Here is a 27,595-nt window from a genome sequence, read left to right as displayed (position 1 = left end):
ACGCAAATGATCACGTACATATGTGTGCAGATAATCATTGGGACATGTGATTTTAGTGGGACATATGTGGGGGACATGTTTTTATTATTAGGGACATGTGTATTAATTATTTGGGGACATGTATGTTTTGGGGACATGTATGTTTTGGGGACATGTGTGGGGACATTGTGTTTATACTGTGTGGTGATTTGTGTTTACACTAGACTGGTGATCAGTGAGTAAAAAGCTGTAAAAAACAGCTCATACTCACTGATCATCAGCCGGCTGCAGCGATCTGCTCTCCTCTCCTCAGCGATGACTTCTGTGTGAGGAGAGGAGGAGCCGATTGCCTAGCAACCGGCTGTTTGTTTATATCACATGACGGCCGTGATTGGACACGGCCGTCATGGGATCAGGAGGGCCAATCACAGAGCCCTCCTGCCGATCTGAAATGCGCCGTGTCTGGGTGACACGGGCGCATCAGGATCGCGCCGCTGCGCGGGCACGCGCGCGCGATCCCACTCCTTCTGATGGACGTTTCTGAACGTCCTATCAGAAGTAGACGGCTCCCACCCTGGCCGTATATGTGCATTGGCCGGGTGGGAAGTGGTTAAACACCCTTCCTGCCCAGACCAATTTTCAGCTTTCGGTGCTCTCACACTTTGAATGACAATTACTCAGTCATGCAACACTATACCCAAATTATTTTTTTTTCTTTTTTTTCCCCACAAATAGAGCTTTCTTTTGGTGGTATTTGATCACCTTTGTGGTTTTTATTTTTTGCGCTATAAACGAAAAAAGACTGAAAATTTTGAAAAAAAAACACATATTTCTTTGTTTGTGACAAAAATATGCAAATTATTAATTTTTCGTCAAATTTTGGCCACAATTTATACTGCTACATATCTTTGGTAAAAAACCCAAATTAGTGGATATTATTTGGTCTTTGAGAAAGTTAGAGAGTCTACAAGCTGTGGTGTGAATCATACAAAATTGATCACATTTGATGTACTGGTGGACTATCTCACTTCTTGCGACCCGAACAGATCAGGAAAGTACAAATACCCCCCACATGACCCCTTTTTGGAAAGTAGACATTCCAAGGTATTTAGTAAGAGGCATGGTGAGCTTTTTGATGTTGTCATTTTTCCCCACAATTCTTTGCAAAACTAAGATTTTTTTTCCCACAAAATTGTCATTGTAATAGGTTATTTCTCTCACGTGGCATGTGTATACCACAAATGACACCCCCAAAAAAATTCTGCTACTCCTCATGTTTGGGACTTTTTCACAGCCTGGCCACATAGAGAGGCCCAACATGCAGGGAGCGCCGTCACATGTTCTAGGAGCATAAATTACACATTTAACTTGTTGACTACCTATTACACTTTTGAAGGCCCTGGAGCACCAGGACAATGACACGTGGCACTGATGACAGATGGCACTAGGGGTGCAACGGATCAAAAAACTCACGGATCGGATCGTTCCTCGGATCAGAGTCACGGATCGGATCATTTTTCGGATCAGCAAATAATTTAATTTGAAAAAACCTGTGAAAATTCCACCACCATATAGTCCCCACTGTAATATCCACAATCCCCCCCACTGTAATATTGGCTGAGTATGGCTGGGTATGGCTGAGCATAGTTGGGTACGGCTTGGTATGGCTGGGCACGGCTGAGTATTGCAGAGTATTGGCAGGCAGGGCATTGCAGAGTATTGGCAGGCAGGGCATTGCCGAGTATTGGCAGGCAGGGCATTGCCGAGTATTGGCAGGCAGGGCATTGCCGAGTATTGGCAGGCAGGGCATTGCCGAGTATTGGCAGGCAGGGCATTGCCGAGTATTGGCAGGCAGGGCATTGCCGAGTATTGGCAGGCAGGGCATTGCCGAGTATTGGCAGGCAGGGCATTGCCGAGTATTGGCAGGCAGGGCATTGCCGAGTATTGGCAGGCAGGGCATTGCCGAGTATTGGCAGGCAGGGCATTGCCGAGTATTGACAGGCAGGGCATTGCCGAGTATTGACAGGCAGGGCATTGCCGAGTATTGACAGGCAGGGCATTGCCGAGTATTGACAGGCAGGGTATTGCTGAGTATTTATCCTGCCGAGTATTGGCATGCAGGGTATTGCTGAGTATTGGCAGGGTATCACTAGAGTATTGGGGTATTGCAAGAGTATTTCTGGGTACTGCAGAGTATTGGCAGGGTATTGCTGGGTACTGCAGAGTATTGGCAGGGTATTGCAGGGTATGGAGGGATGGCTGCTTCCATCTCAGGATCCCTCTCCTCCACTGTACAGGTTAGTACAGAGAGGGGAGAGAGGAACCGGCATCATGACATGACGCCGGTTTGTTCACAAGTGATCGCTCCGTCGGAGCGATCAGTGTAAACAGCCTGGGTGTAGAAAGATGGCCGCCGCTTCGGAGCTAGGCCAAAGCCGCGGAGCGCTCCGCGGATCATGGCGTGTGCCGGATCACGGATCGGTGACGATCCGTTGCACCCCTAGATGGCACTTATACGTGCCACCGATGACAGATGGCACTAATACGTGGCACCGATGACACGTGACACTGATGACAGATGGCAATGAAAAGTGGCATTGATGACACGTGACTCTGACAACAGATGGCACGTGACACTGACAGGTGGCACTGATGACAGATGGCACTATGTGGCACTGATGACACGTGGCACTGGGGACAGATAACACTAACAGGTGGCATTGGGAACAGATAGCGCTAACAGGTGGCACTGGGGGCAGGTGGCACTTTTTTTTTTTTTTAAACTTACGGCCGCTGCAGCCGTTGATCTCTCCCTTCTACGCTGCCTGTGTGAGGAAGGAGAGCGGCGCTGAGAGATGATCTCATATGTTTACATATGAGATCATCTCTTATTGGACACGCCGATCGCGCTGTAAACGGCTGCGGTGATTGGCCGTTTACAGCGATCTGTGACTGTCTGTGTCCGAGGGACACGGCCAGAAAAGAAATTCCCTGATGTGCGCTCGCGGGAGCACGCTTTGCGAAAGTAAACAGGAGGCAGTTCAGGAACGGCCGCCCGGCAGTTAGCGTCCGCTCTGTAGCCGTCTTTTGGCTATAGGGCGGGCGCAAAGCGGTTAACAATAATTTCCTGCCTGTTAATAATACATATTTTAATGCAATAATCTTAGCCCTTGTCAAAATATATTCTTACCTCCAAGTTCCTGCTGTAGACCCTGTGCTTGTCGAATAAGATATTTTATAGGAATTTGGTCCATCAATGATGAAGAGTAAGACTTTGGCTTTTTCTGCATTGCCGCTGTAATAACATTAGTAACAAATATCTCAATAAGCACATTTATATTTTTGTGCCCACTATAGATAGACTATTACATAAAGAGCCAAATGCACATGTTCCAAGTACACAAAAACACAGACTTTCCTTCAATGAATTGGAAGACAAAAAAAAAAAAAAAAAATAGCTAAACAAGGTGAAGTTGAGTATTCTTCCAATCAGCGTCACAGTTAAAATACTGTAAGCATGCATTAAGAATGCAACTTCTGCACAAATATGCTGTCAACTACTACATGAAATACATATGTTAATGAAACTGTCAAAATAATTACAGCCAACTACCAACCTAATGTCTTTGAATTAGCTAGAAGAGCTTCCTCATAAGAAAGAAGGTAATAAAGCAACAGAAGTTGAGTAGTTATTCTGTGTCTCTGGTTTAAGCGTGGACTCTCCCCTGGGTGACCCTGGAAAACTTTCAGGATTTCTTGCTCGGTGATTGGCTTGTTAGTGGCCTCTGGACTTGACTTTGATGCTGGGGTGATGACAGAATTGATGTACACATCAATCAGGGGGAGCAGCTGCTGATGCAGTGGAAGGGTTGTTTCACAAAGCTGAGTATATATCCAGTCCTGGAACAGATTACACGTATAATGAAATATTTGGCTACATCAAACTATGCACAAAAAAAATATATACATCTCATAGCTACGGACTAGACTTTTCAGTATTTAGTCTGGTCTGCCAAGAAAAGGATTTGCTATGAGGCATTTAAAGAAGACTTTAGGAGACTGATGATTCAGCTGAACCATTCCAGCATCTCAATGCAGAGTTATAGGCTGGAAACAGCATACTAAATAGAACAGTTTTCACCTTGGAGAGTAGTGGAGAGCTCAAACGAGCCACCTATATGTGAAGATCTGAAAGGGCAGATTGATGCAAGAATTTTTGAACTGGGTAGGCTGGTGGGTGGAATGTGTTGTTTGCCTGATGTCCAATACTGGGAGGAATTCTCCTTGATCCAAGAGGATTACATGTACAACTTTGAGTAAAACTTTTTTTTTGTTGCCTAGAACAGTACTTACCGAGCCATCTATTTTGGGCATTGTAAAGAGATTCAAGTTGGAAACATAGAAGGACAAAAAACTGCAAGCTCGAGAAACTTTAGCTCATTTTCACTAGAATCATAGTAAGAGCTGGAACTGGAGCTTTTGAACTTAGATTAAACCCAGCACCGCTATTAGTCTTAATGAGTAAACCTACAATGTCAGGGAAGGGTGGATTTACTTTAGTTTCTTGGAATGTTAGAGGTTTGGGAGACTCGAGGAAAAGGGCTGTGGTTAGGTCGATGGCTAAGTCACATGGAGTAACGATACTCTGCTTGCAGGAAACACACTTTACAAATGCATCTAGCCAACAGTTGGGATGGGCGGAATATCCCATCCAATATCATTCAGTCCATACATCCTTTTCTAGGGGGGTCAGTATTTTGATTAAAGCAGGGACACCCTTCAACTGTCTCCAGGTCAAGTTAGACGAGCAAGGGAGATATATCTTTATATATGGTAAATTAGAAGAGAAGATACTGATCATGGGTAATTTGTATATACCACCACCCTTTTCTACAGATGTCCTATACGAACTGGTCGAGTTTGTGTTAGACAAGCCGGGAGTCCCATTAATAGTGATGGGAGACTTTAATATGGTTATGGATAAAACGATGGATAGACTTCCCTGTGGGGTACATTAGAGGGGTACAACAGAGGGTCGTTTACCCCAGTTTATGAGAGAGATGGGCCTGAAGGATCTTTGGAGAATTCAGAACCCAAAAATTCGATCGATCGTTTTCGTGCTTTTCTACTACACACTCGACTTTGTCAAGGATAGATCTGATTATGGGGAATGATGAGGTGATGACATTAGTAAATAAGATAAAATATTTGCCAAGAGGACTTTCTGACCACTCAGCAATGACGGCCTCTCTAGTTCTAGGGGAGTAAAATCATTTCCGAGAATGGAGAATTAGCCCCTCTTGGCTGGAGCTCATGGGAGACCCAAAGGAAGTCCTAATGGCATTAAGAGAGTATTTAGATCTGAATACGGGCACGGCCTCGCCAGGTATTGTGTGGGATACCCTGAAGGCTTACCTTCGGGGTCTCCTGATACAACAGATCTCAAAAATCAAAAAAACAATCTAGGGAAAGGGAAGAAAATGCTTCAAAGAGAGCAATATATTTAGAGGACCAGTATATTAAGGACTCAACATCTGACAACCTGGGGGTATGGTTGGAGGCCCAGCAGGAATATCGTCTTATAATGATGGGGAAAGCAGAAAACAAATATATTTTTCAGAAACAAATAGCATTTGGGGAAGGTGAAAGGGTAGGATGGATGTTGGCACACCTAGTGAGAACAAACTCATCATCATCTATGGTACCAAGGATTAGTTCGGTAGAGGGGAGGATATTGACAGATAAGACAGCTATATTGGAAAGGTTTAGGTCCTACTACGAGGATCTACATTATTCCCAGCAGGATGAGGAAAGGGAGGGAATCGATAAATTTCTTGAGCCATTGAGAATGCCTCACCTCTCTAGGGAAGATAGTGCCACTCTAGACAGTCCTATAACGCTGGAAGAAATCCAGCGTACTGTACAGCAAATGGCGGGACAAAAGGCCCCAGGCCCTGCCGGTGGATGTTTATCGACATTTTGGTCAGATACTTATTCTGGAATTGTTAAATGTCTTAAACGGGGCGATATTAAAAGGGGAGCTTCCTCCATCTATGATGGAATCAACTATAATAGTAATCCCGAAGGAAAATAAGGACCCTCTCGACCCTTCTTCACATAGGCCCATTTCTTTATTGAGTATAGATGTAAAGATCTTGGCAAAGGTCTTGGCGGCTAGATTAAACGGAGTGATAGAGAAACTCATCCATCCTGATCAATCGGAGTTTATCCCTGGTAGATCCACGAGTATAAATATAAGGCGGGTGTATTTAAATCTTCAGATACCAGTGGATGGAGACGGTCGGAGAGCGGTTCTATCGTTGGATGCCGCCAAGGCCTTCGGCACCCTAGAACGGAGGTATTTGTGGAGAGTTTTGAAACAATTTCAGATCGGACCGACATTTTTAAAATGGGTAAAAATGTTGTATAGATCTCCGGTAGCAAGAGTAAAAATAAATAACGATTGCTCTGCTGGGTTTAGCCTGAGGAGGGGTACGAGACAGGGGTGTCCTATGTCGCCTCTTTTATTTGCTATGGCAATTGAACCCCTGGCCGTGTCTATCAGACTAAACGCAGAGATAAAAGGGTATAGGAGAGGGGAGGAGGAAGAGAAAATTATACTATTTGCAGACGACCTTCTCCTTCTTCTACTTGGAGATATACAGAACTCAATAGGAGAAGTAATGTATACAATTAAAAACTTTGGTGACCTCTCGGGTTTAAGGATAAATTGAGGGAAATCCTGTTTACTACCAGTTGATCCCCTGGATAGCCCCCTTCCCAGTGAGGCTGCTCGTCTGCAAATAGTAAGCCAAATGAAATATTTGGGTATTTATATTACTAAAGACCCCAAACAGTATATAGTGAATAATTTAGATCCATTACTACTTAAATTGAAGGGAAAAAATCAATATTTGGAAGAAACTCCCTCTATCAGCAGCAGGCCGAGGGCATTTAATTAAAATGATACTTTTGCCACAACTTATGTACATTTTACACAATTCCCCAATATGGATCTATAAGAAATGGTTTTACAAGATAGACTCCATGTTCAGAGAATTGATTTGGAAGGGGGGTCAAGCGAGGATTAGTTTAAAAACTTTGCAATCTCCAAGTAATGAAGGGGGTATGGCAATCCCCCACCCGTTCAATTACTTTTTAGCAGCCCAGCTACAACATCTGGTAGGAGGGGACATAGTGAGTAATGGGCAAGGAAAGAGAACAATCCTTGAACAATTTCTTGGTAGGTCGGTGGTAGAAGCACTAGAGGCAGGGAGCTCTATGCAAGATATTCCTACACTTGGTCTAATGATAAAGGTGTGGGAAATATCCAAAGGAATATTGGGGTATGGGGGATTTACTAAATATTCTCCCCTATGGGCCAATAAAAAGTGGGGCGAATTACAAAAAATAGGACAAATCAAGGAATGGGAAAGAAGGGGTATAAAGTTTGCCCACCAGATTTACCAGAATACTAATTTGAAATCCTTTCAGGAATTAAGGGACCAGTTTGCAATACCAAAAAAATCTTTTTTTTTTTTAGATATCTGCAGGTCAGACACGCGTTGGAAAAGGAGTTTGAGAGGGACGCAATAAAATGGTGTGAGATACCAGTAATAGAGGAAATACTGCGAGTGAAATCGGGGAAAGGATTAATATCTAAAACGTATGCAAGTTTACACAAGATGTCTCGGGCTACATCACAGGAGCAAGTGTATAGAAAGAAATGGGAATTAGACGTGGGAAATATTACGGAGGCCCAATGGGAGAGGGTTCTTGAGCTGGCGCCGTGGGTTTCTCTCTCTCCATCACAAAAAATGTCCCACTTATTCCTTTTGTATAGAGCATACTATACTCCCAAGTAGGGATGAGCTTCGTGTTCGAGTCGAACGCATGTTCGACTCGAACATCGGTCGTTCGTGCGTTCGCCGAATTCCGAACGTTTGGGCCGTTCGCGGCAAAATTCGTGTGGCCCACAATGCACTGCGATGGCGCAATGCATTGCTGTCTCACGATTGGCCAAGCATGCACTGTGACCCCGCATGCTTGGCCAATCGCAGCGCCAGTAGCGAGGAGAGCAATGGTTGGCCACAGGCATCCTGCCTGTGGCCAATCATAGCTCAGGCTGTGTAGTGCACGCCCCACACTATATAAAGCTGCCTTTCAGGCGGCCTCGTGTAGTGTTTGTTAGCATCTGAAGCAGTGGGTGTTCTGTGTACCTTCAACACAGTTACACACCAATCGTTTTTGGCTGATTTACTATTTTGCTCTTGTGTAGTGGTTACTGTCTGTGCCCTGACCGCAGTATACACCACTATATTCACCTCACCTATATAGCTAGTGATCTAGCTTTAATAATAGAGCTTGCAGTCAGCAGTGTTAGTGCGTGCTGTCTGCGTGCTCTGTACCCAGTACATACCACTATATACACCTACATAGCTGTTCTCTATTTGAGCCCGATTGTCATTTGCTGGAGTTATTGGAAGTTGTGTGTGCTTCCAGCACAGCACAGTATACATCTGTATATACCCCTTTAACTCTGCTGTTTTCTGGTTATTGTCTGCGTGCCCTGACCGCAGTATACACCGTGATATTCACCTCACCTATATAGCTAGTGGTCCATCTTTAACAATAGAGCTTGCAGTCAGTAGTGTCACTCAGGAGATAGTGCGTGCTGTGTGCGTGCTCTGTACCCAGTACATACCGCTATTATCCACCTACATAGATGTTCTCTATTTGGGCCCGATTGGCATCTGCGGGAGTTATTGGAAGTTGTGTGTGCCTCCAGCACAGCACAGTATACATCTGTATATACCCCTTTAACTCTGCTGTTCTATAAAAAAGGCATCTGCAGGAGTTAGTGGGTGTCGTGTGCCTCCAGCACAATATAAACTACCCAACTACTGTTTTACCCAACTCCCTTCAGGCTATTACCATGTCTGGAAGGCCAGCAAGGAGAGGCAGACAGGCGCGAGCCGATAAAAGAGGGCAAGCAGGCTCTGTGTCTAGAGACAACAGTGCTGGTCGTGGACGCGGTGCATTGTCATCAGCACGTGGCCATGGGACATGCTTGTCCTTCTTTTCTGCAGCTGGACATGTTGAACCGCAACATGCCAACGACTTGGTAGAGTGGATGACCAAGCCCTCTTCATCCTCCTCATCCTCTCTCACCCAGTCTCAGGGTAGTAGAAAAGCAGCTGCCAACACATCGTCGTCCCTCCTCTCAATGTCATCATCAGTGACTCCTTCCCTAGACCCACCACGTCCTTCTGAGGAGTCTCCTGAACTCTTTGAGCACAGTGTTGGGTACATGCTCCAGGAGGATGCCCAGTGATTGGTGGGCTCTGATGATGACACTCAGCTAGAGGAAGGCAGTAGCGTGAGCGCAGAGAGAGGGGATGCTCAAGAAGCACAGCAATCTGGCAGTCATGTTCCACAAGCTGCAGCATACTGCCAGGTTTGCTACAGCGATGAAGAGGGAGGGGATGATGAGGGCACTGACTCCACGTGGGTGCCTGGAAGGAGGGAGGAGGAGGAGGCACATGTCCAACGAGGCAGGATGCCCTCCGGGGGCCAGCTTAGGGGCAGCACACCGACTGAATCACACCGCAGAGCTCCGCCTGCGCAGAGCGCTTCCTCTGCGCAGAGCGCTTCCTCTGCGCGTTATTCTAAAAGTTCTTTGGTGTGGGCCTTTTTTGAGACGAGTGCATCAGATCGCACCGCTGCTATTTGCAACATATGTCTCAAGCGTTTCTCACGTGGCCAAAACATCAGCCGCTTGGGCACCACATGCTTGACCAGACATATGTTGACCTGCCATGCAGCTCGTTGGCAAGCATACCTCAAGGACCCACACCAAAGAACAAAGCGGACCTCTCCTTGCTCCTCATCAGCTGGCATCTCCAACCCCACTAGACCTTCAGTCCTCTCTGAAACCTGCTCTGAGAGGAATGAAGGTGTAGAATTAGGTGTGTCACAGCCAAGTGCTTCCGGGAACTCTGCTAGTGGTACATCCACGTCCGATTATAGCAGACAAATGTCCCTGCCCCAGCTGCTGGACCGGCGGAAGAAATTTACTCCCAGCCATCCACATGCCCAGCGGTTGAATGCTAGCTTGGCTAAATTGCTAGCACTTCAACTGCTGCCTTTTCAGTTGGTAGACTCGGCCCCCTTCCGTGAGTTTGTACAATGTGCGGTTCCTCAGTGGCAGGTCCCCAAACGCCACTTTTTCTCACGGAAGGCGATTCCGGCTCTCTACCGGCATGTGGAAGGCAATGTCCTTGCCTCGCTGGACAGGGCGGTCAGCGGTAAGGTGCATATTACCGCTGACTCATGGTCCAGCAGGCATGGACAGGGACGTTACCTGTCTTTCACGGCCCATTGGGTCACTCTTCTGGCTGCTGGGAAGGATGCAGGACAAGGTGCAGTAGTGTTGGAGGTTGTTCCGTCACCACGCCTCCAAAATGCTACTATTGGTTGTGACACACCTCTCTCCTCCACCCCCTCCTCTTCTTCTTCCTCCATGGCCTCTTCCAGTGCTCTGTCCTCAGAACCAGCGGTGCTCCGTAGGCGTTGCAGGGGCTACGCAAGTACGCAGGCAAAACGATGCCATGCCGTGCTTGCGCTGGTTTGTTTGGGGGACAGGAGCCACACTGGGGCGGATGTTTTGTCAGCTCTGCAGGGGCAGGCCGAGAGGTGGTTGACGCCACGCCAGCTTAAGCCAGGAATGGTGGTTTGCGACAATGGCACCAACCTCCTCTCCGCCCTCCGTCAGGGACAACTGACCCATGTGCCCTGTGTAGCTCACGTCCTTAACCTGGTGGTGCAGCGGTTCTTGGGCAGGTACCCCGGCTTACAGGATGTCCTGAAACAGGCCAGGAGAGTCTGTGTGCATTTCCGCCGATCATTTAATGCCTGTGCTCGGCTGGCTGAGCTCCAAAAGTAGTTGAACCTGCCCAAGAACCGCCTTATATGTGACATGCCCACCAGATGGAACTCAACATTGGCCATGCTGCAGCGGCTGCACACGCAGCAGAGGGCCATCAATGAGTACCTGTGCGACTAAGGCACCAGGACAGGGTCAGGGGAGCTTGGTTTTTTCTCACCACGCCAGTGGGGCATGATCAGGGATGCATGCACTGTCCTGTCACCGTTTGAGGAGGCCACAAGGATGGTGAGCAGTGACAGTGCATGCATCAGTGACACTATACCTCTTGTCCACCTCTTGGAGCATACGCTGCGTGGAATAATGGACAGGGCACTTGAGGCAGAACAGAGGCAGGAAGAGGAGGACTTCCTTGCCTCTCAAGGCCCCCTTTATCCAGACAGTGTTCCTGCTGTGCCACCCATCACACAGGAAGAGGGTGAGGAGGAGGAAGAGGAGGAGGAGGATGATTGTGTCAGCATGGAGGTGGAGGCTAGCACTCAGCATCAGCAGCAGCAGTCTTATAGGGATGATTTACAGTCCCAAGAAACACGTGGACTTGTACCTGGCTGGGAGGAGGTAGCTGCGGATCATGTTGTCCTTAGTGACCCAGAGGACTCCGGACCGAATGCCTCAGCTAAGCTGCGGATCATGTTGTCCTTAGTGACCCAGAGGACTCCGGACCGAATGCCTCAGCTAACCTACGCTGCATGGCCTCCCTGATCCTGCAAAGCCTGCGGAAGGATCCTCGTATTCTTCGGATCAAGGAGAGGGACCATTACTGGCTGGCCACTCTCCTTGATCCACGGTACAAGGGTAAGGTTGCCGACCTTATCTTGCCATCGCAGAGGGAGCAGAGGATGAGACATCTCCGGGAGGCCTTGCAGAAAGCTCTGTGCAACGCGTTCCCAGAGACTGGGAGGTCACAAACTCCTGGTCCTGGACAACGTGTTGCTGAGGCATCAGTCAGAAGGAGCGGTGGAGAAGGTGGCCGTCTGACTGATGCTTTCAGACAATTTTTTAGTCCGCAGCCCCAAGGTATGATTGGTTCCAGCACCCATCGCCAGCGTCTAATTTACATGGTGCAGGAATACCTAGGGGCAAGGTCAGACTTGGAGACCTTTCCCACCGAAAATCCTCTGGCTTACTGGGTCTTGAGGATGGATCACTGGCCAGAGCTTGCACAGTATGCAATTGAGCTACTGGCCTGTCCTGCATCCAGCGTTCTTTCGGAACGCACCTTCAGTGCTGCTGGTGGCTTCGTTACCGATCACAGGGTGCGCCTGTCCACCGAATCAGTTGATCGACTGACCTTCATCAAGATGAATCAGTCTTGGATCACCCACAGCTACCAAGCACCTGAAGCTGATGTAACCGAATAATTTTTTTTGAAATACCACATCCCTTCAAGACTGCCTATGCTGATGCTGAGTGACTGTCCTGTTATGTTGATTGTCTATCCTCTTCCTCCTCCGCTGATATGTTGGAAGAACATTTTTGGTTCTGGGTGATGCCAGCAGCCCAATTTTTCTGCCCCTGTTTAACAGGGGCGTTTAAGTAAAATTTTTGATGCAATGCTTTGCAGCAGGGCTAATTCCTGCAATAAAACTAGAGTGTATGGCAGAGGTTGCAGTGTGATGGCACCAGTGCCTAAGGCCCAATTTTTCTGCCCCTGTTTAACAGGGACATGTAATTACAATTCTTAATATAATATTTCACAGGAGGGCCCCTTCCTGTGCCCACCCAGAGTAACGGTGAGGACTTATAGTGTTGTGGCACCAGCACCACAACCACCAAAGGTCAATTTTTCTACCACTGTTCAACAATGGCATGTAATTACAATTCTTGATATAATCGTTCACAGCAGGGCGCTCCAGCGCCCACCAAGAGTCACTTTGAGGGCTTACAATGTTGTTGCAAAACCAACACCTTGTTCCGCCATTTCTGCAGAGCATATAGGGCAGGCCCCTACTTTCAAACATCCAATTTACAAACATCTCCTACTTGCAAACGGAAGGAGACAACAGCAAGTGAGATGAAAAAAGATGGACGACAAAACAAATTATACAGGGGTGATAACCCTTCCCTATGTTTTCCAAAAAGCTTAAAAATATTTTTTTTGACTGGAGCTACACTTTAAAAATGTACCAGTTGAAAATGACAAACAGATTCAACTTAACACAAGAAACCTACACAGTCCCTGTCTTGTTTGCACCGCCTGTATACTGCTGTTCTGAGTATATAGGGCCTGGGGGCCACACGCATTTCCTTTTTTTAATATGGGTACGGGGTTCCCCTTAATATGCGTACAAGACCCAAATAGGCTGGTAATGGGCAGGGAGGGCTACCCATGCCATTTTTCTGAATGATTTTCAACCATATTGCAGGAACCAGATATAACATTAAAACCGCAAGCAGTTTTAAATGGTGTTATTTCCGCTTAATGTCATTTTGTGCAGGGATTGTTCTAAACACGGGAAACACGTGGCACTTCACAGGCATACTACAGACACCCACCAGGCACCATATTTAAAGGAATATTTCACTTTTTTTTTTTTCACTTTAATCGTCATTAAAATCAGTTCTCCCGCCAAAACGGTAGTTTTTAAAACTTTTTTTTGCAGTGACCCATGTCCCCTGAGGCAGGAGGCAGGTCGCCAAACCCTTTTTAGGACACTATCTTGCATATTAGCCGTTAAAATTAGCACTTTCCAATTCGAACGTTCGAGTCCCATAGACTTCAATGGGGTTCTAACGTTCGTACCGAACGCGGGGGTCGTTTGCAGGTTCTGGTGCGAACCGAACCGGGGGGTGTTCGGCTCATCCCTACTCCCAAGAGACTTTTTTTGTTTGGTCGAAGGCAGAACTCTTTATGCCCCAGATGTGGAAGGACAGAAGGAGATATGATACACATGTTTTGGAGGTGCCCCAAGCTGTATCGCTACTGGAGGGAGGTGTTGGAAATAATAACCCAGGTATTTGAGACAGTGATAGATATAGAACCCTTGGGGTGTGTGCTGGGATGGATAGACGGAGGATGTGATCCCAAGGGTACTAACGTAGCAAAAATTAGATGCCTTTTCCAATCCTCGCTACCCCCCAGTAGTGAAGAGTGGGTGCAGAATATGCATGGGGTGGTCCTTAACGAAAGGGCAGTATATATAAGACAGGGAGGTATAAAAAAGTTCAATAAGATCTGGAAGATGTGGTGTGAGAAAATGAACAATGGTATCTATACCTAAATGGAAGGGTGGCTGGTTAGGGAAATAGTGTAAAGAGAATGTTGGTGTGATTGGGTAGGATGAATGAAGGTAGAGAATGGGAAGGAGTAAAAGGGTTGTGTGGAATTTTTATTGTTCTTATCCAAGTCTGTATGATAATGTTGTAAGTTTTTGTAGGTATTGTTAAAAGTGAAAAGAAATCAATAGAGATAAAGTATAAAAACCCAGCACCGCTACCAATGAAAGCAGGGTAAAATCAGAATTCTCAAATGCCATATACTATATACCGCTAATGCGATTCCCTGCTTTGTCCCCCAATAAATGAAATCAGAAATTAGTTCAGTTGATTATCCACGGGTTGCAATGAAAGCATTGCTCAGAATAGTCTTCCATAAGACCTGGTTCACACCTATGCAGGTTGCAATTGATGCATTTTCTGGGTGCGTTTTGCATTTCTCTCACACGTGTTTTTTTATTTTAATTTTAATTCTTTTTATTGAATTCAGAAGGGGGTGGAGGTAAGAAAAAAAACAACAAAACAAAACAAAACAAAACAAAGCCTAAAACAGACAAACTAGAACACTTAAAACTTGGTAACCTCAATCAAAATGGCTAGAAAGTGCCAAGTAGATGTCAGAAAAATTTCCATTCACATGCGTTTTTGATGCATTTTTTTTAGTTTTGGGAGGTGTCTGTTGTCTTGCAGGAGAAACCAGCAAAACACATTTAAAACACAAACACTGCATTTTTGATGCATTTCCACTGTCTAAGGAACCAAAAACGCAGCCTGTTAGGAGGGAAAAAAAGTCCCTGACCTTTTCCAAAAAACAAACCAGTATAAAAAGGCATAGATGTGACCGTGACCCATAGAAAACCATGTTTAATGGACTGTAGTGTATTTCTGCAAAACTCACTGAAAATGCATAGATGTGAACCGAGCCTTTGACTTACAAGGCTAGAAGGTAGTTAACCACTTCAATACCGGGCACTTGAACACCTTCCTGCCCAGACCAATTTTGAGCTTTCAGCGCTGTTGCATTTTGAATGACAATTGCGCGGTCATGCTACACTGTACCCAAATGAAATTTTTATCATTTTTTTCCCACAAATAGAGCTTTCTTTTGGTGGTATTTGATCACCTCTACGGTTTTTATTTTTTGCTAAACAAATAAAAAAATACCGAAAATTTTGAAAAAAAAATGTTTTTTTTTTGTTTGTTTCAAAACTTTGCAAATAAGTAAGTTTTCTCCTTCACTGATGGGCACTGATGGGGTTACACTGATGGGCAATGATAAGGCGGCACTGATGGGCACCGATGAGGTGGCACCAATGAAGTGGCACTGATGAGGTGGCATTGATGGACACCGATATGTGGCACGGATGGGCGACACGGATGGGCGACACGGATGGGCGACACGGATGGGCGACACGGATGGGCGACACGGATGGGCGACACGGATGGGCGACACGGATGGGCGACACGGATGGGCGACACGGATGGGCATTGATAGGTGGCACAAATTGGCACGGATTGACATGGATGAGCATGGATAAGTGGCACAGGTGGGCATGGGTAGGCGGCACAGGTGGGCATGGGTAGGCGGCACAGGTGGGCATGGGTAGGCACCGATAGGCGGCACAGATGGGAACTGATAGGCGGCATTGTATTATAATATATTGCACTAATGGATGCCAATCAGTGCCAATCAATAATGCATGCCAATCAGTGATGCCCATTGTGGGCACTGATTGGCATCCATTATGGGCACTGATTGGCATCCATTGTGGCACTGACTAGAATCCCTGGTGGTATAGGGTGGCATACCTTGTCCTTGGCATCCCTGGTGGTCTGGTGGCATCCCTGGTGGTCCAATGTGGGCATCCTCGGGCATCCTCTGACAGACGCGAGTGAGGAAAAGCCAATCACCGGCTTTTCCTATTTACACTGTGATCAGCCGTGATTGGACATGGCTGATCACGTGGTAAAGAGTCTCCGTCGGAGACTCTTTACCGAGATCGTAGTTGCCGGGTGTCAGACTGACATCCCGCAACAACGATCGCCGTGATGCGCGCCCCCGGGGGCGCGCAGCCGCTCATAATCCTGATCACGTCATATGATGTCCGGTCAGGATTATGCAACCACTTTGCCGCCGTCTATTTGCTATAGGGCGGGTGGCAAGTGGTTAAACATTCATCCACCAAATCTTTATGATGCTGCCATTCTGAATGCTAGAAAACATCTGTTTCTTAACTCAATGGTGACAATGAGGTTTTGGAAGTGAAATATAGTCATAAGACAACACTGTGTTCAATTAACAGTTATAAGTATAGTAAACAGTTTTACCTGCACTTTTTCACCTGCATAAGGGCACTTTCACGCTGAGGTGGTGGGGGGCGGTAGCGGTGAAGCATTGCTAGTTTTAGCGGTGATTTGCCACCGCTAGAGGTGCGCTTGTGTTTTTTTTATTGGTAACATATCAAAAAGCACCAAGATGCATTCATTGGAAGACACTGAAAATTAAAGTAAATACTGGGATCAAGGAATACAAAAAAGAAAAGTATTGTTATAAGGCCACAGAGCGAAAGCATGCAAACTGAAGGCCTCCAAGGCATGGAGAAACACTGGAGACGAAAGCATATTAAAAAGTAAATGCAAGAGAAAAGTATCACTTTGTGGGTTGAAGGTGGGTAACGGGGACAAATTTTACACCAATAGATCGTGCTACCAATGTTGTACATTGGGTGGAAAGGTGAGGAGGAGAGAAGAGGAAAAGTACAGATAAGAAAGGGAAGAAAGAAAAGAGGAGCAAGAGCTGTGAGGAAAGGAGGTCAGGGCCACCATATAGGCCCAAGTCTCTGAGTATTATAATCATGGGGGGGGGTAAGGTTCTAAGAGGGATTTGTCGAAATTCAGAAAAGGTAGTAATTGATCTATCCAAGGTTTCCAAATTTTAAAGGTGCTGGGGGACGCTATCTAGAATAGTGGCCTCAATTCTATTGTGCATCATGGCTTGAGTGATGCTATTTTTAACTTCGACAATGTTTAATTTCGGATCTTCCAGACTCTAGCTACCGTTTGGCTGCAGTCAAGAGCTGCAGAAGGAGGCAGAGCTGAGCCTTAGTACAGTCTAAAGCGACATGGTTCAATAGTGCAAGGGATGGATCTGGGTCTAAAAAGGAACACGGAGCAAAGTAGAAGCCATATGGAAGATTGTCGTTCAAAATTTTTGTACGACAGCGCACGTCCACCAAATGTGTGCCCTTCCCACCACAACCTCGGAAGCACACCGGGTTGTGTTTGTAAAAATTTGGAAATCCTTTGCTGGGACTAAATACCACCACATGAGGACTTTGTAGTTTGCTTCAAGCGCAACAATGTTTTGGGAGGAAGTTTTAGTGTTGACCCATATACCTTCCCAATCCCCCGTATCCAGGTCTTTAGACCATTGTGTAGCGTAAAGTGGTAGACTAGATGAAGGTGATGTGAGATGACTGTATAAGCGAGCTATGATACCTGGGGTGTGCGAGTCCGAATCACATATACCCTCATATAGTGATAAGCAATCTAGTGATGAGTGCGTGCGTATGATTGAGCAAAAAGGGGCGATCTAGAGGTACTGAAAACACTCACCGGGAGGGAGTTGTGCTTGCTCTTGTAAGGCAGAGAATGTTTTCAGGGTATGTCTGGTGACAAGGTCGCATATGCAACTCAGTCCTGATAGGGACCAGGCTTGAAAAGAGGCTGGTTCGGTAAAGGCAGGGTAGAAGTTTGGGTGGTTGTAAAAAGGAAAGAAGTGGGGAGTGAGAGGACGCTAGTTTAAGAGGGCCCCATAATCTATACCAAAGTCGAAGGGAGTGTTGAGTTATAGGGTTGGTTACAGTGTCACGATCAGAGCTGGACATCCACAGCAAGTTAGTCACTGCTAGTGGGTGAAGATCAATCGCTTCCAAAGTCGCCCACAGTGGTATTTTGTTTTTTGCATGATACAATGTGAGCTGGGCTAGTTGGACAGCATGGTAGTAAGGCATGAAGTTAGGGACCCCTATGCCCCCACTGAGCCTACTGTGTAGTAATATGGTTCATGACAACCTGGTTTTCATAGGGCCCCATATATATTTGTATAGATGATTTTGTATAACTTGTAAAAAAATAAGAGGGGGTATCGACCGGAAGAACTCTATAAAAAGGTATAGAAGTTTAGGTAATAAAGACATCTCGACAGCCACCACACGGCCGAGCCAGGAAACGCATAGCGGATGCCAAGTAGCCAGCAAAGTAGATATAGAGGAGATAACATAGGGAGGTAATTTGCCTGGTAAAGGTGGGTTGGGTTACTAGTCAACTTTATTCCTAGGTATGGTATTGATGAAGAGGACCATGAGAATGGAAAATTATCCCACCTGTGATTGAACTCAGCCTGTGGAAGGGACACATTGAGGGCACTGGATATGGACTGGTTGACCTCTAGGCCTGATACTACTGCAAATTTATCTAACATATGGATAAGGTTTGGGAGTGTTGTACGAGGGAAAGTGATGAATAAAGAGTCTTCGGTGAACAGGCATAGTTTATGGGTCATGGAAGCAACTTCCAGACCTTTAATATTTGGGTTTGTTCTTATCAGGGGTTCAATTGCTAGGGTGAAGATTAGGGGAGAGAGTGGGCAACCCTGCCTGGTTCCCTGTTGAATAGGGAAGCAGTCGGAACAAAACCCAGAATACTTGATTATACAGAGAGCCTATCCATTGTAAAAAGTTAGGACTGAAGCCCCAACGTTGGAGTATAAAGTGTAGGTAAGACCATCAGACTGTGTGAAAACACTTTCGTATTATAAAAGGGACAGGGGGTGCATGGGTATCTTACAGGATCTAGCTAGGTGTTGTAGCAGGTTTATGAGTTGGATGTTGTCGTTAGCTTGGCGTCACGGTATGAAACCCAATTGATCTTTGTGGATTAGCCCCCCCAATGATCAGGTTGAGTCTAAGTGCTAGGATTTTGATGTCAAAATTGAGCAGGGAGAGATGGGCCAGTAATTGTACCAGGGGGTGTTAGTATTGGGTTTGGGTATCATGGAGAGGATGGCTGTCAATGTGTCCCAGCCGAAGGTGTGTTGCTTGAGCAGAGCATTGAAGAAGTTTGAGAAGAGTGGGGCTAGTGTGTTGGCAAATTTTTTAAAGTACGTACTTGAGAGGACGTCAGGTCCAGGACGTTTATGAGGTTTAAACAGACTTGACTGCTATAAGGACTTCTTCGGTCGTAACAGGGCATTCCATGGACTTAGCGTTGGATAACTTGGGTATATCCTGGAATAGTGTCTCTGCCTGATTCAAAAGGGAAAGAAGCCTTCGCTTCGTATAATTGTGCCAATCTCTTGTGGAATTCAAAGAGCATTTTAACAGGATTACTTGTGGACATGTTTAGCCAACTTGAGTCTTATAGGATTGCAAACCCGTTCCAGGCAACGAAGATGCAGAGCCAAGGTGTCTGGTTTGTTGGCCTTGCAGTAAATCATGTGGTTGGATCTATGAATGGCCTTGTCTAGCAATTTGGCTAAGAGTAAGTCCAATTCAACCTTGTGTTTTTGTAGATGGAGTCTGTTGGGCTCAGTACGGGAGGAGGATTGAAATTGCAAGTGGTGGTGGTACTCTGGTTCGAGTTGCTGTAATTTAAGTTTATCGTGGCGAAGGTATGTGGAGACCAAGATACAGATATCCCAGATCACCGGTTTATGCCCATCCCATAAAAGGACTGGAGAAATATCCGGTGTTATGTTATGCAAGAGGTATTCCTTAAGGGCAAGCTGGATATCAAAGCAATAGGATTTTTTGCTTAGGTGTGCATCATTCATACACCTAGTGCAATCCCTGGATTGGGGAATCAAAGATGACAGTAGTGATAACTGCACAGTGGTCAGACAAAGGAATAGAGTGTATACAGGTGTTCAGCAAAATCGGTGAGGACACCAGAAGGACAAAAAATGTGGTCTAGCCTATAGAAGGATTTGTGTGAGTAGGAGTAAAATGGGAAATTCTGTTTTGAGGAGTTACATTCTCTCCAGGAGTTAAGGAGGGAAGCCTGTAGAAGTTGCTGGCGGAACTGTAGGGAAGGAGAATGCGACTCCAGGGCATACAGAGATTTATCGAGGTGTGGATGGAGTACTAGGTTTGAGTCGCCACATATGAATAAGGTTCCCTTACAATGAGCTCATATTACCTGTAGGAGGTGAGAGAAAAATGGATTGGGAATGTTGTTAGAAGCATAAGACAAATGTTGTTTTAATGTCCTAGTCCTAATGTAGTAGGCCCACAAGGACAATGTAGCGGTCCTCAGGGTCTCTAATCTCCGCAAGGTCCTGTCATGCTTTTTTTCTATTACAAGGGAAGTTTAAATTTTTTCGTCCTCCATAACATCCACCCTGGATTCCAGGTCTGCTGTGCGTTGGCCCAGCTCCCTGATCTCACGGGATAGTATATTGGTGATTTGGTCAGAGGTAGCTTTAAGGGCCCTCTGCAGCATCATTTCCATATGTTTGAGGAAGTCTTTTTGGGACACATCTGTCTGCAGCAGTGCAGGAGAGCCACGGAGGTTGAGCTCTGCCCCATCCTCATTGTCACTGTCCCAATCTGGCTGGCGCTGCTGGGTGCTGCTGTGCTAGGGCCTTGACCGCTATTTTGGTGCGGGGCAAAGCCTCTTTGATTGGTTTCAGCTTATTTTAACACGGTACCCTGTCAGTACCATCATGGGGGGTATGTGGGAGTGCAGGGCAGTTCAGAGTCCTGTTTGAGTCCCAACAATGCAGCAGGGAGTGCAGAGCTCTAATGGGTTGGGTCCATCATGTCGAGCCTCGCTCATGCACCCCCAAAGATGATGGTTGCAGGACTTTAACGTCCCGCAAGCGCACCGCCCCAGTCTAAAAGCAGTGGGGCTTTTACACTAGAGTGACAGGAGAGGCGCTTTACAGGTGCTTTGCAAGTGCTATTTTTAGCGCCAAAATGCCTGTAAAGCGCCTTAGTGTGAAAGTGGCCTAAGATGAGCATTTATCATGTAGTTTGTGTCTTTTGTTGCCTGTACACTAAATAAATAAATCGCATTCATGTGTCAGCAGTTTAAATTTGTGTTTAAGCATGAGGCATAGGTTAATGCATGACCTCTGTCTGTAGTGTGAGATTTGACACTTCCTATGAAGAAACTATATATCCCACAATCCCTGGGTCTCTCAGCCTAGTACTGAAATATACAGTGCTTTGATTTGATACATGCAGGCAAAACAATCACAGACACAAAGAGGAGGTCAGTGAAACAGCTAGATGATGCATTTCGTGACATCAGCATTCCCACATTTGTAGTTAAACACAGAGGGGATGGCAAGGCTTCATTAGAAGCCGTGTGACCCGAGACCGGCAGTTGTTTTGATACATTTATTAGGCTTGTAACAAGTGCAATGTATCTGTATGCATCTGGTGAACATGCCAGTTCACACTTGAGAGTACTCACTAAGTAACCCTAGAATTCAAGTCCACACAAAGGCTTTACTGAACACCGATCTTTGCACATCCAAGTATTCTGACTTGGGTTTGTGAATCTTACTACTGTAAATCCTTTGGCTTATGTTCAATCTAAGGGAATAAATTAATATAATGTATGCTACAGTCATTTTTTTTCAAATCACTAGATGACTTTATGCAGCTTTATTGCTGCATTGGAATGTGCTTGTAAACTTGTTAAATAAGCTGAGTCTCACATTAAGATCTCTGCTGAAGTCACAGCCAGGTCATGAATTCCTGCACACAAGAGCAGTCTGTACAGGCTTCTTAATATCATTTGCAGGTTGTAAGGAGAGCTACATTTGAGCTGTCATCATTGAGTTCCTTCCAAGACAGCATTGTAGACGAGGATACATTTTATTGACTCAGCATTAGACATGACATAAGCAGATAAGGTTGCACCATCACCACATCTATGTGTGTTCTGAAAATTTGAAGTAATCCAGCCTAAAGAGTAGCCTTAGCATACCTAGTGGGAATTTTTATTTAACAATGTGGCCATACAATTCTTATATTTAAAAACAGGTACACAACCAATGTAGAAAAACAAAAGTCAAACATAAAACTTGCATTTATGGAAGAACTAAAACAGTGTGCTCAGGCAGACTCTCCTTCTCGGTATACAATAGCTGTCATGGATAAGGGAAGGCAAGGAGACATATTACATCTGCAAATGACTGGGAATTCAAAGTGAACATAGCTACAATTTGTGTGAAGATTCTTTCAGGCAGACTATAGAGAAATTGGATAATATGGTGGATCAGCTTTTCTCAACCTTTTCAACACAACACAACACAAAAACCCTTGAAATAACTTTCCAGTCTCAGGAAACTGAATAAATATTAGTATATCTACAACTCATGATACAATAGTGTGATAATCACACATTAGTGTGATGGTCAGTGGGAAGAATGCCCCTAATACTTATGGTTATTGGAAAAGAATTATCCCCCTACATATAGCTAAAAAGATCATTGGTGTCAGTGGGAACTTATCTGAGAGGCACAAATTGCTCATTGCTCAAGGAACGCCTAGCCATCTCTGAAGGAACCCTAGGGTTCCACAGAACACTTGTTGAGAAGCCCTGTGGTAGAGCAAGTAAATATTGATGGATTACGTACCTTTATTGACACCTTGTGCTTGGTAAAAGCACGACTTCTCAACAGCTGATAAATACAGTGAATTGGTAGAAAGCCAGTAATGTTTGCACTCAAATTGCTTGTAACAGGGACACGAACCGCATGCGCAGTGACAACCTAACAACAGAGGAACAAAATAAAGATCTTATTTATTATGTTTCAAACATATATTTAACTTTTGAGATATACATAATCTTTGTAAAACATAATACATTCTTAAACAGTTCCACCGTGATTGTTAGTTCTACTGCGCATTATAGTTTTTCAGGTAATCTGCAGCAAATCAGATGAAGCCCACCTAATTTCTTGGCTGGAGGGCATCCAACATAGTCTACCACTTTCCTCCTCCTCCCCAGCCTTACTGTCCCTGGCCAAGTCTTTTATTTACCAGATTTAATTTCTTTCAATTATGGAAGCTCAACATCACATACAGGCATTACTTAGCTAGTCTGCATACAAAATGTAGCCTGCCAGGAACACCCACTACTCCAGACTGATATATAACCATCAAGGCATTTTGATCATTGCATAACTCCTCCAAAAGAACAATCTCCTTGCATCAGCGAAGAGGGTGCTCAAGAGAAGTACTGAAGCAGGGTGCTGGGATGTTTTTAGGAAGCCATGTACAGCATCCTCTCAGTTCCTCCCACTAGCCATGAGCTGCCTGTATGTATTGCATAAAAGGGTATATAATGAAAACCATGTTTGTTTTTTTTAAAGTTCATTAGTATATTGATTTGGGGAAAAGAGGGACCCATGGAAGGCAAAACAAATAAGCAGATTAAAAAGGATAAAACTGCATAACCTTCATATCAACTACCTGGCCTAGTTTTCATAAACCAATCAACAATCTTTTGAAACGTGTATCTTTTTATTAGACTAAATTGGCATGTTTACATATTGCATTTATTGATGTTGTGAATTGCTGTTATGCCACGTACACGAGCGGAATGTTCAACAGAAAAAGTCAGACGGAAGCTTATCATCGTATATTCCTCATCTGAATTTTTTTTTTCTCTAAAATTATTACAGACCTAGAAAGAGAACATGCTCTAAATATTTCCGACTGAACCAATTCCTAAAATCGGGAAAACCGCTCGCCTGTATGCTGTTTCGATGGACCAAAAACGACGCATGCTCTGAAGCAAGTACAAGACAGAAGCTAATGGCTACTGGCTATCAAACTTCCTTTTTCTAGTCCCATCATATGTGTTGTATGTCACCGCACTCTTGACAGTTGGACTTCGGTGTGATCGTGTGTACGCAAGACAGTTTCAGCGGAATTCCGTTGAAAAAAATCTTCAGAGTTTATTCCGACTAGAAAACCGGTCGTGTGTACAGGGCATTAGGCCCCGTTCACACCTGAGCAATTTTCTGCTTGAATCTCTAAAACGATCAACAAGCCAAATCCCGTTCATTTCAATTGCCCCTGTTCACATGTGAGCATTCTATTGCCTAAAGCAAAATGCCTGAAGCTCAAAAAAGTACATGAGCTGCTTTTTGGCCCCATAGACTTTAATAGAAATTAGGGTTGCACTGATACCGAGCATTTGCACGAGTACTTGTACTCGTGCAAATGTTCTGATGCCTAACTCAATACCTGGTAGGAGGCCAGTACACCTGGCTTTCTCAGTGAGGGGGGGGGGGGGGGGGGGCGTCAGCCTCACAGATGATCGGTGGGGCAGTTAAAAGCACTAATCTCCCTGTATAGCTTTTCTGACAGCTGCTTCTCTTCTTCTGCCTCCTGTGGCTCAGCACCCGATTGTCCCCTGTGTCCTCCCCGGCTCCTCCTCCAGTCCCCCCCCTCATCCTGGATCTGTTAGGATGGAGAGCGGAGGAAGGAGCCGGTAAATCTGTCATTTACCGGTTCCTTCCCTTTCCGAATGCACAGAGTCAGTGATCACTGACTGCCAATTCATAACTAAGCATCATAAACGATTCTTTGGTTTATGAATTAACAGGATCCTCTGTCTCCTGTCCATTCATCTTCAGTGAGGCTGCTGAGAAAGGGACTGGGGAACCGGTCTCAAAAGGGGAGATGTCAGGGGTCTAAACCCAATACCTCACTAAAGCTCTCTCTCCCCCCCCCCCCCCCCCAACAGGGTTGAAAAAAAAAAAAAAGTAAAAATTGTAATAAAAAAAAAAAAAAAATCATAATAATCAGCCCTGTAAAGGCTTATAATATGCTTCTAAAACACTTTAGAAACACTTGTAAAAAGCTGCAAATAAGCTTTAATAAAACTCCAGTAAATCGATATGCTCAGGTGTGAATGGAGCCTCAATCATTTCTGTGCCTAGCTCCCCAGAGGCAAAGCTAGATTGCACCTTAAGTGTTACTGAAAAGTCTGTAAAGTCATTCCTATGCACCATAAATCATACAGTAGGCTATGGACGCAATTAGTGACTTTGCTGCCTTGTTTCATATCTAGAAAATAATTGAAGCTGGTCACTGCACATTCATAAAAAGGTTAATAGTGAAGCATTTAGCAACAACTATCCCTTTACCCATGCGAATTCCAGCACTTAACCAACCATCGGTATTTATTTAAAATTTACGGTTATGCTTTTAATAGAATCAAACTTGCACAGTCCTATATTTTACAAACAAAAATACACAGCTTAAACAAAATTAAAAAGTTAGATTATCACATAGTATATTATACTATTCACCAGTCAGGCAGCAAAGATTATGATTAAACACCACATTAAAATTCAAAGAGGCAAGACAAGTTCTTTCAAGCAGCAATTAAATGAATTCCCATGCAGATTAATGTAATTACTTCAAGACTGCTGATGTTCCTCAGAGGGAAATAATTCTGTGATCTATAAACATCTAAAACTGTGAAGTAAATAAAATGTGCTTATTTGAATTGAGTTTATATTATTAATACATATGTTCTATGCTTGAATTGTTAGCATGCAAGAAGTTTAAACTTAGCTATTTGTAAAAGCTTCACGGATATATTTAACTTAAATTCTTTAGACAGTTCTTTTAAGAGGCATAGTTGGTAGTATACTCTTTTATATGAATAATGTTAGGCAGTTTTTTTTCCCTTTAGGTCAGGGGTAGGCAACCTCGGCCCTCCAACTGTTTTGAAACTACAAGTCCCATGAGACATTGCAAGACCTTAATAATCACAGGCATGACTCCTAGAGGCATGATGGGATTTGTAGTTTCATCACAGCTGGAGGGCAGAGGTTGCCTACCCCTGCTTTAGGTAGAGCAACCAACATAGAAAGACAAATTCCTGCAGCCATTGTAAATAAATATACATTCTCTGGCCCCTCTACAAACCACTTTCATCTGTATTACAGAACCAAACATAGGATCCAGGAGTCTGCAGAAACATGACAATTCTTTGAAATGCTGAAGGTCTATCTAGCTTCTACAACTTTCATCTCAATTGGTCAATTGTGTGCCTTCGTTACACCCTTTACAGTGACTAATCATCATTCATATTATCCACCTGCAAGCCAGCATCCAATCAAAACATAAGTCTCTAACTTCTGCAATGGATACCAAACAAGTAATCATGGGTTCAAATAGTATGCAACCTCTTGTGTTCACTACGGATGGCAATAATAAAAGTCTGCACTATGATACAAGTCAGATTTTAGGAATCCTTTGCAACAAAAATTTCATTTTTGATGAGATACTCCCATAGGAATGCTGACACAGTAACTTTCCTCATTAGAACACGGCAAGTGCATCAGCTGAATAATAATGAAAAAGTAACTCCCATTCAGAATTAGTATCCAAAGACACAAAGTGGAACAAACAACTTTTTCTTTAGAGCAGAAACAGCTAGAAATCTGCAACAAAGTTTTCTAAAAATCCTTGCAATGTACACTGATTAACCAGATTTATTTATTTTTCTCTCAACAAAAGTGGAGTTATAAAGTGCAATCCCATGCTTGTGGTATTTTGCAATCAACTCACAAATATAAACAAGCATATGCAACAAAAAACAGTCAAAAGAATAAAGGGCTAAACACAAAATACAGTCATTCAAAAGAACAATCAGAACTCAAAACACACCAGGACAATACTACAGTGGGTAAAGCACATTGTCCTTTGCCAGGTTTTATGTAGTGCTTTGACAGAAAAGTCTCCCCTCTGGCTTTCAGTAATGTCCTTACCACAGAAACCTGACATTGGTAGGGCTCAATGTAAAGCACTATAACATAAATTAAGGGCTCCAGCATGACAGTTCACATGAACAGCCTCTAGAGCAGGGGTCCCAAACTGGTGGCCCTCCAGCTGTTGCAGAACTACAATTCCTACGAGGCATTGCAAGGCTGACAGTTACAAGCATGACTCCCATAGGCAGATGCATGATGACTTGTAGTCCCACAACAGCTGGAGGGCCACCAATTTGAGACTCCTGCTCTAGAGAGCTGTAATTAATTTTAGAACAGAATGTTTGTTTTTTTCAGTTACACAGCCACAAAAAAAAAGAAAAAATGTGTGTTTGAAATCTACTTTTCATCTCTGACATAAGAAGCAACTCAAATGGTGTGAAAAATTACCATTAGGTGAATAGTAGTAAGGGCGCATTATAAAGCTGTCTCTGAGTAGTAAATGAAAAATGAAAAGAATGACACGACTGGACATTCATATATGCAATACGACTTTAAGAGGTCTATTTATACATTTTTTGAAACAATTTTCATCCAAGATTCATACATTTTTTCTGACTATATTCAATTTGAAAAATGTGTGAATTCTGGGTCAAAGTTGTGTAAATCTTACATGAAAACATTTGTAAATAGACCCTCCTAAGTAT

General features: G+C 44.5%; 1 protein-coding gene across 1 annotated transcript in view; it reads right to left on the bottom strand.

Moving 5' to 3' along the window:
- INTS2 (integrator complex subunit 2) overlaps positions 1 to 27,595 on the bottom strand; it is a 104,837-nt gene that overhangs the window by 36,527 nt on the left and 40,715 nt on the right. Inside the window, 3 exon segments of the mRNA XM_077484465.1 lie at positions 3,170 to 3,274; positions 3,597 to 3,879; positions 22,791 to 22,925. Coding sequence (XP_077340591.1) covers positions 3,170 to 3,274; positions 3,597 to 3,879; positions 22,791 to 22,925 — 523 coding nt within the window.

The sequence above is a fragment of the Lithobates pipiens genome, unplaced genomic scaffold, assembly GCF_037356315.1.
Source record: "Lithobates pipiens isolate NorthernLeopardFrog02 unplaced genomic scaffold, aLitPip1_a1.2 Scaffold_16, whole genome shotgun sequence".
In the NCBI taxonomy this organism is placed as follows: Eukaryota; Metazoa; Chordata; class Amphibia; order Anura; family Ranidae; genus Lithobates; species Lithobates pipiens.
This window is presented reverse-complemented; position numbering and strand designations above follow the sequence as displayed.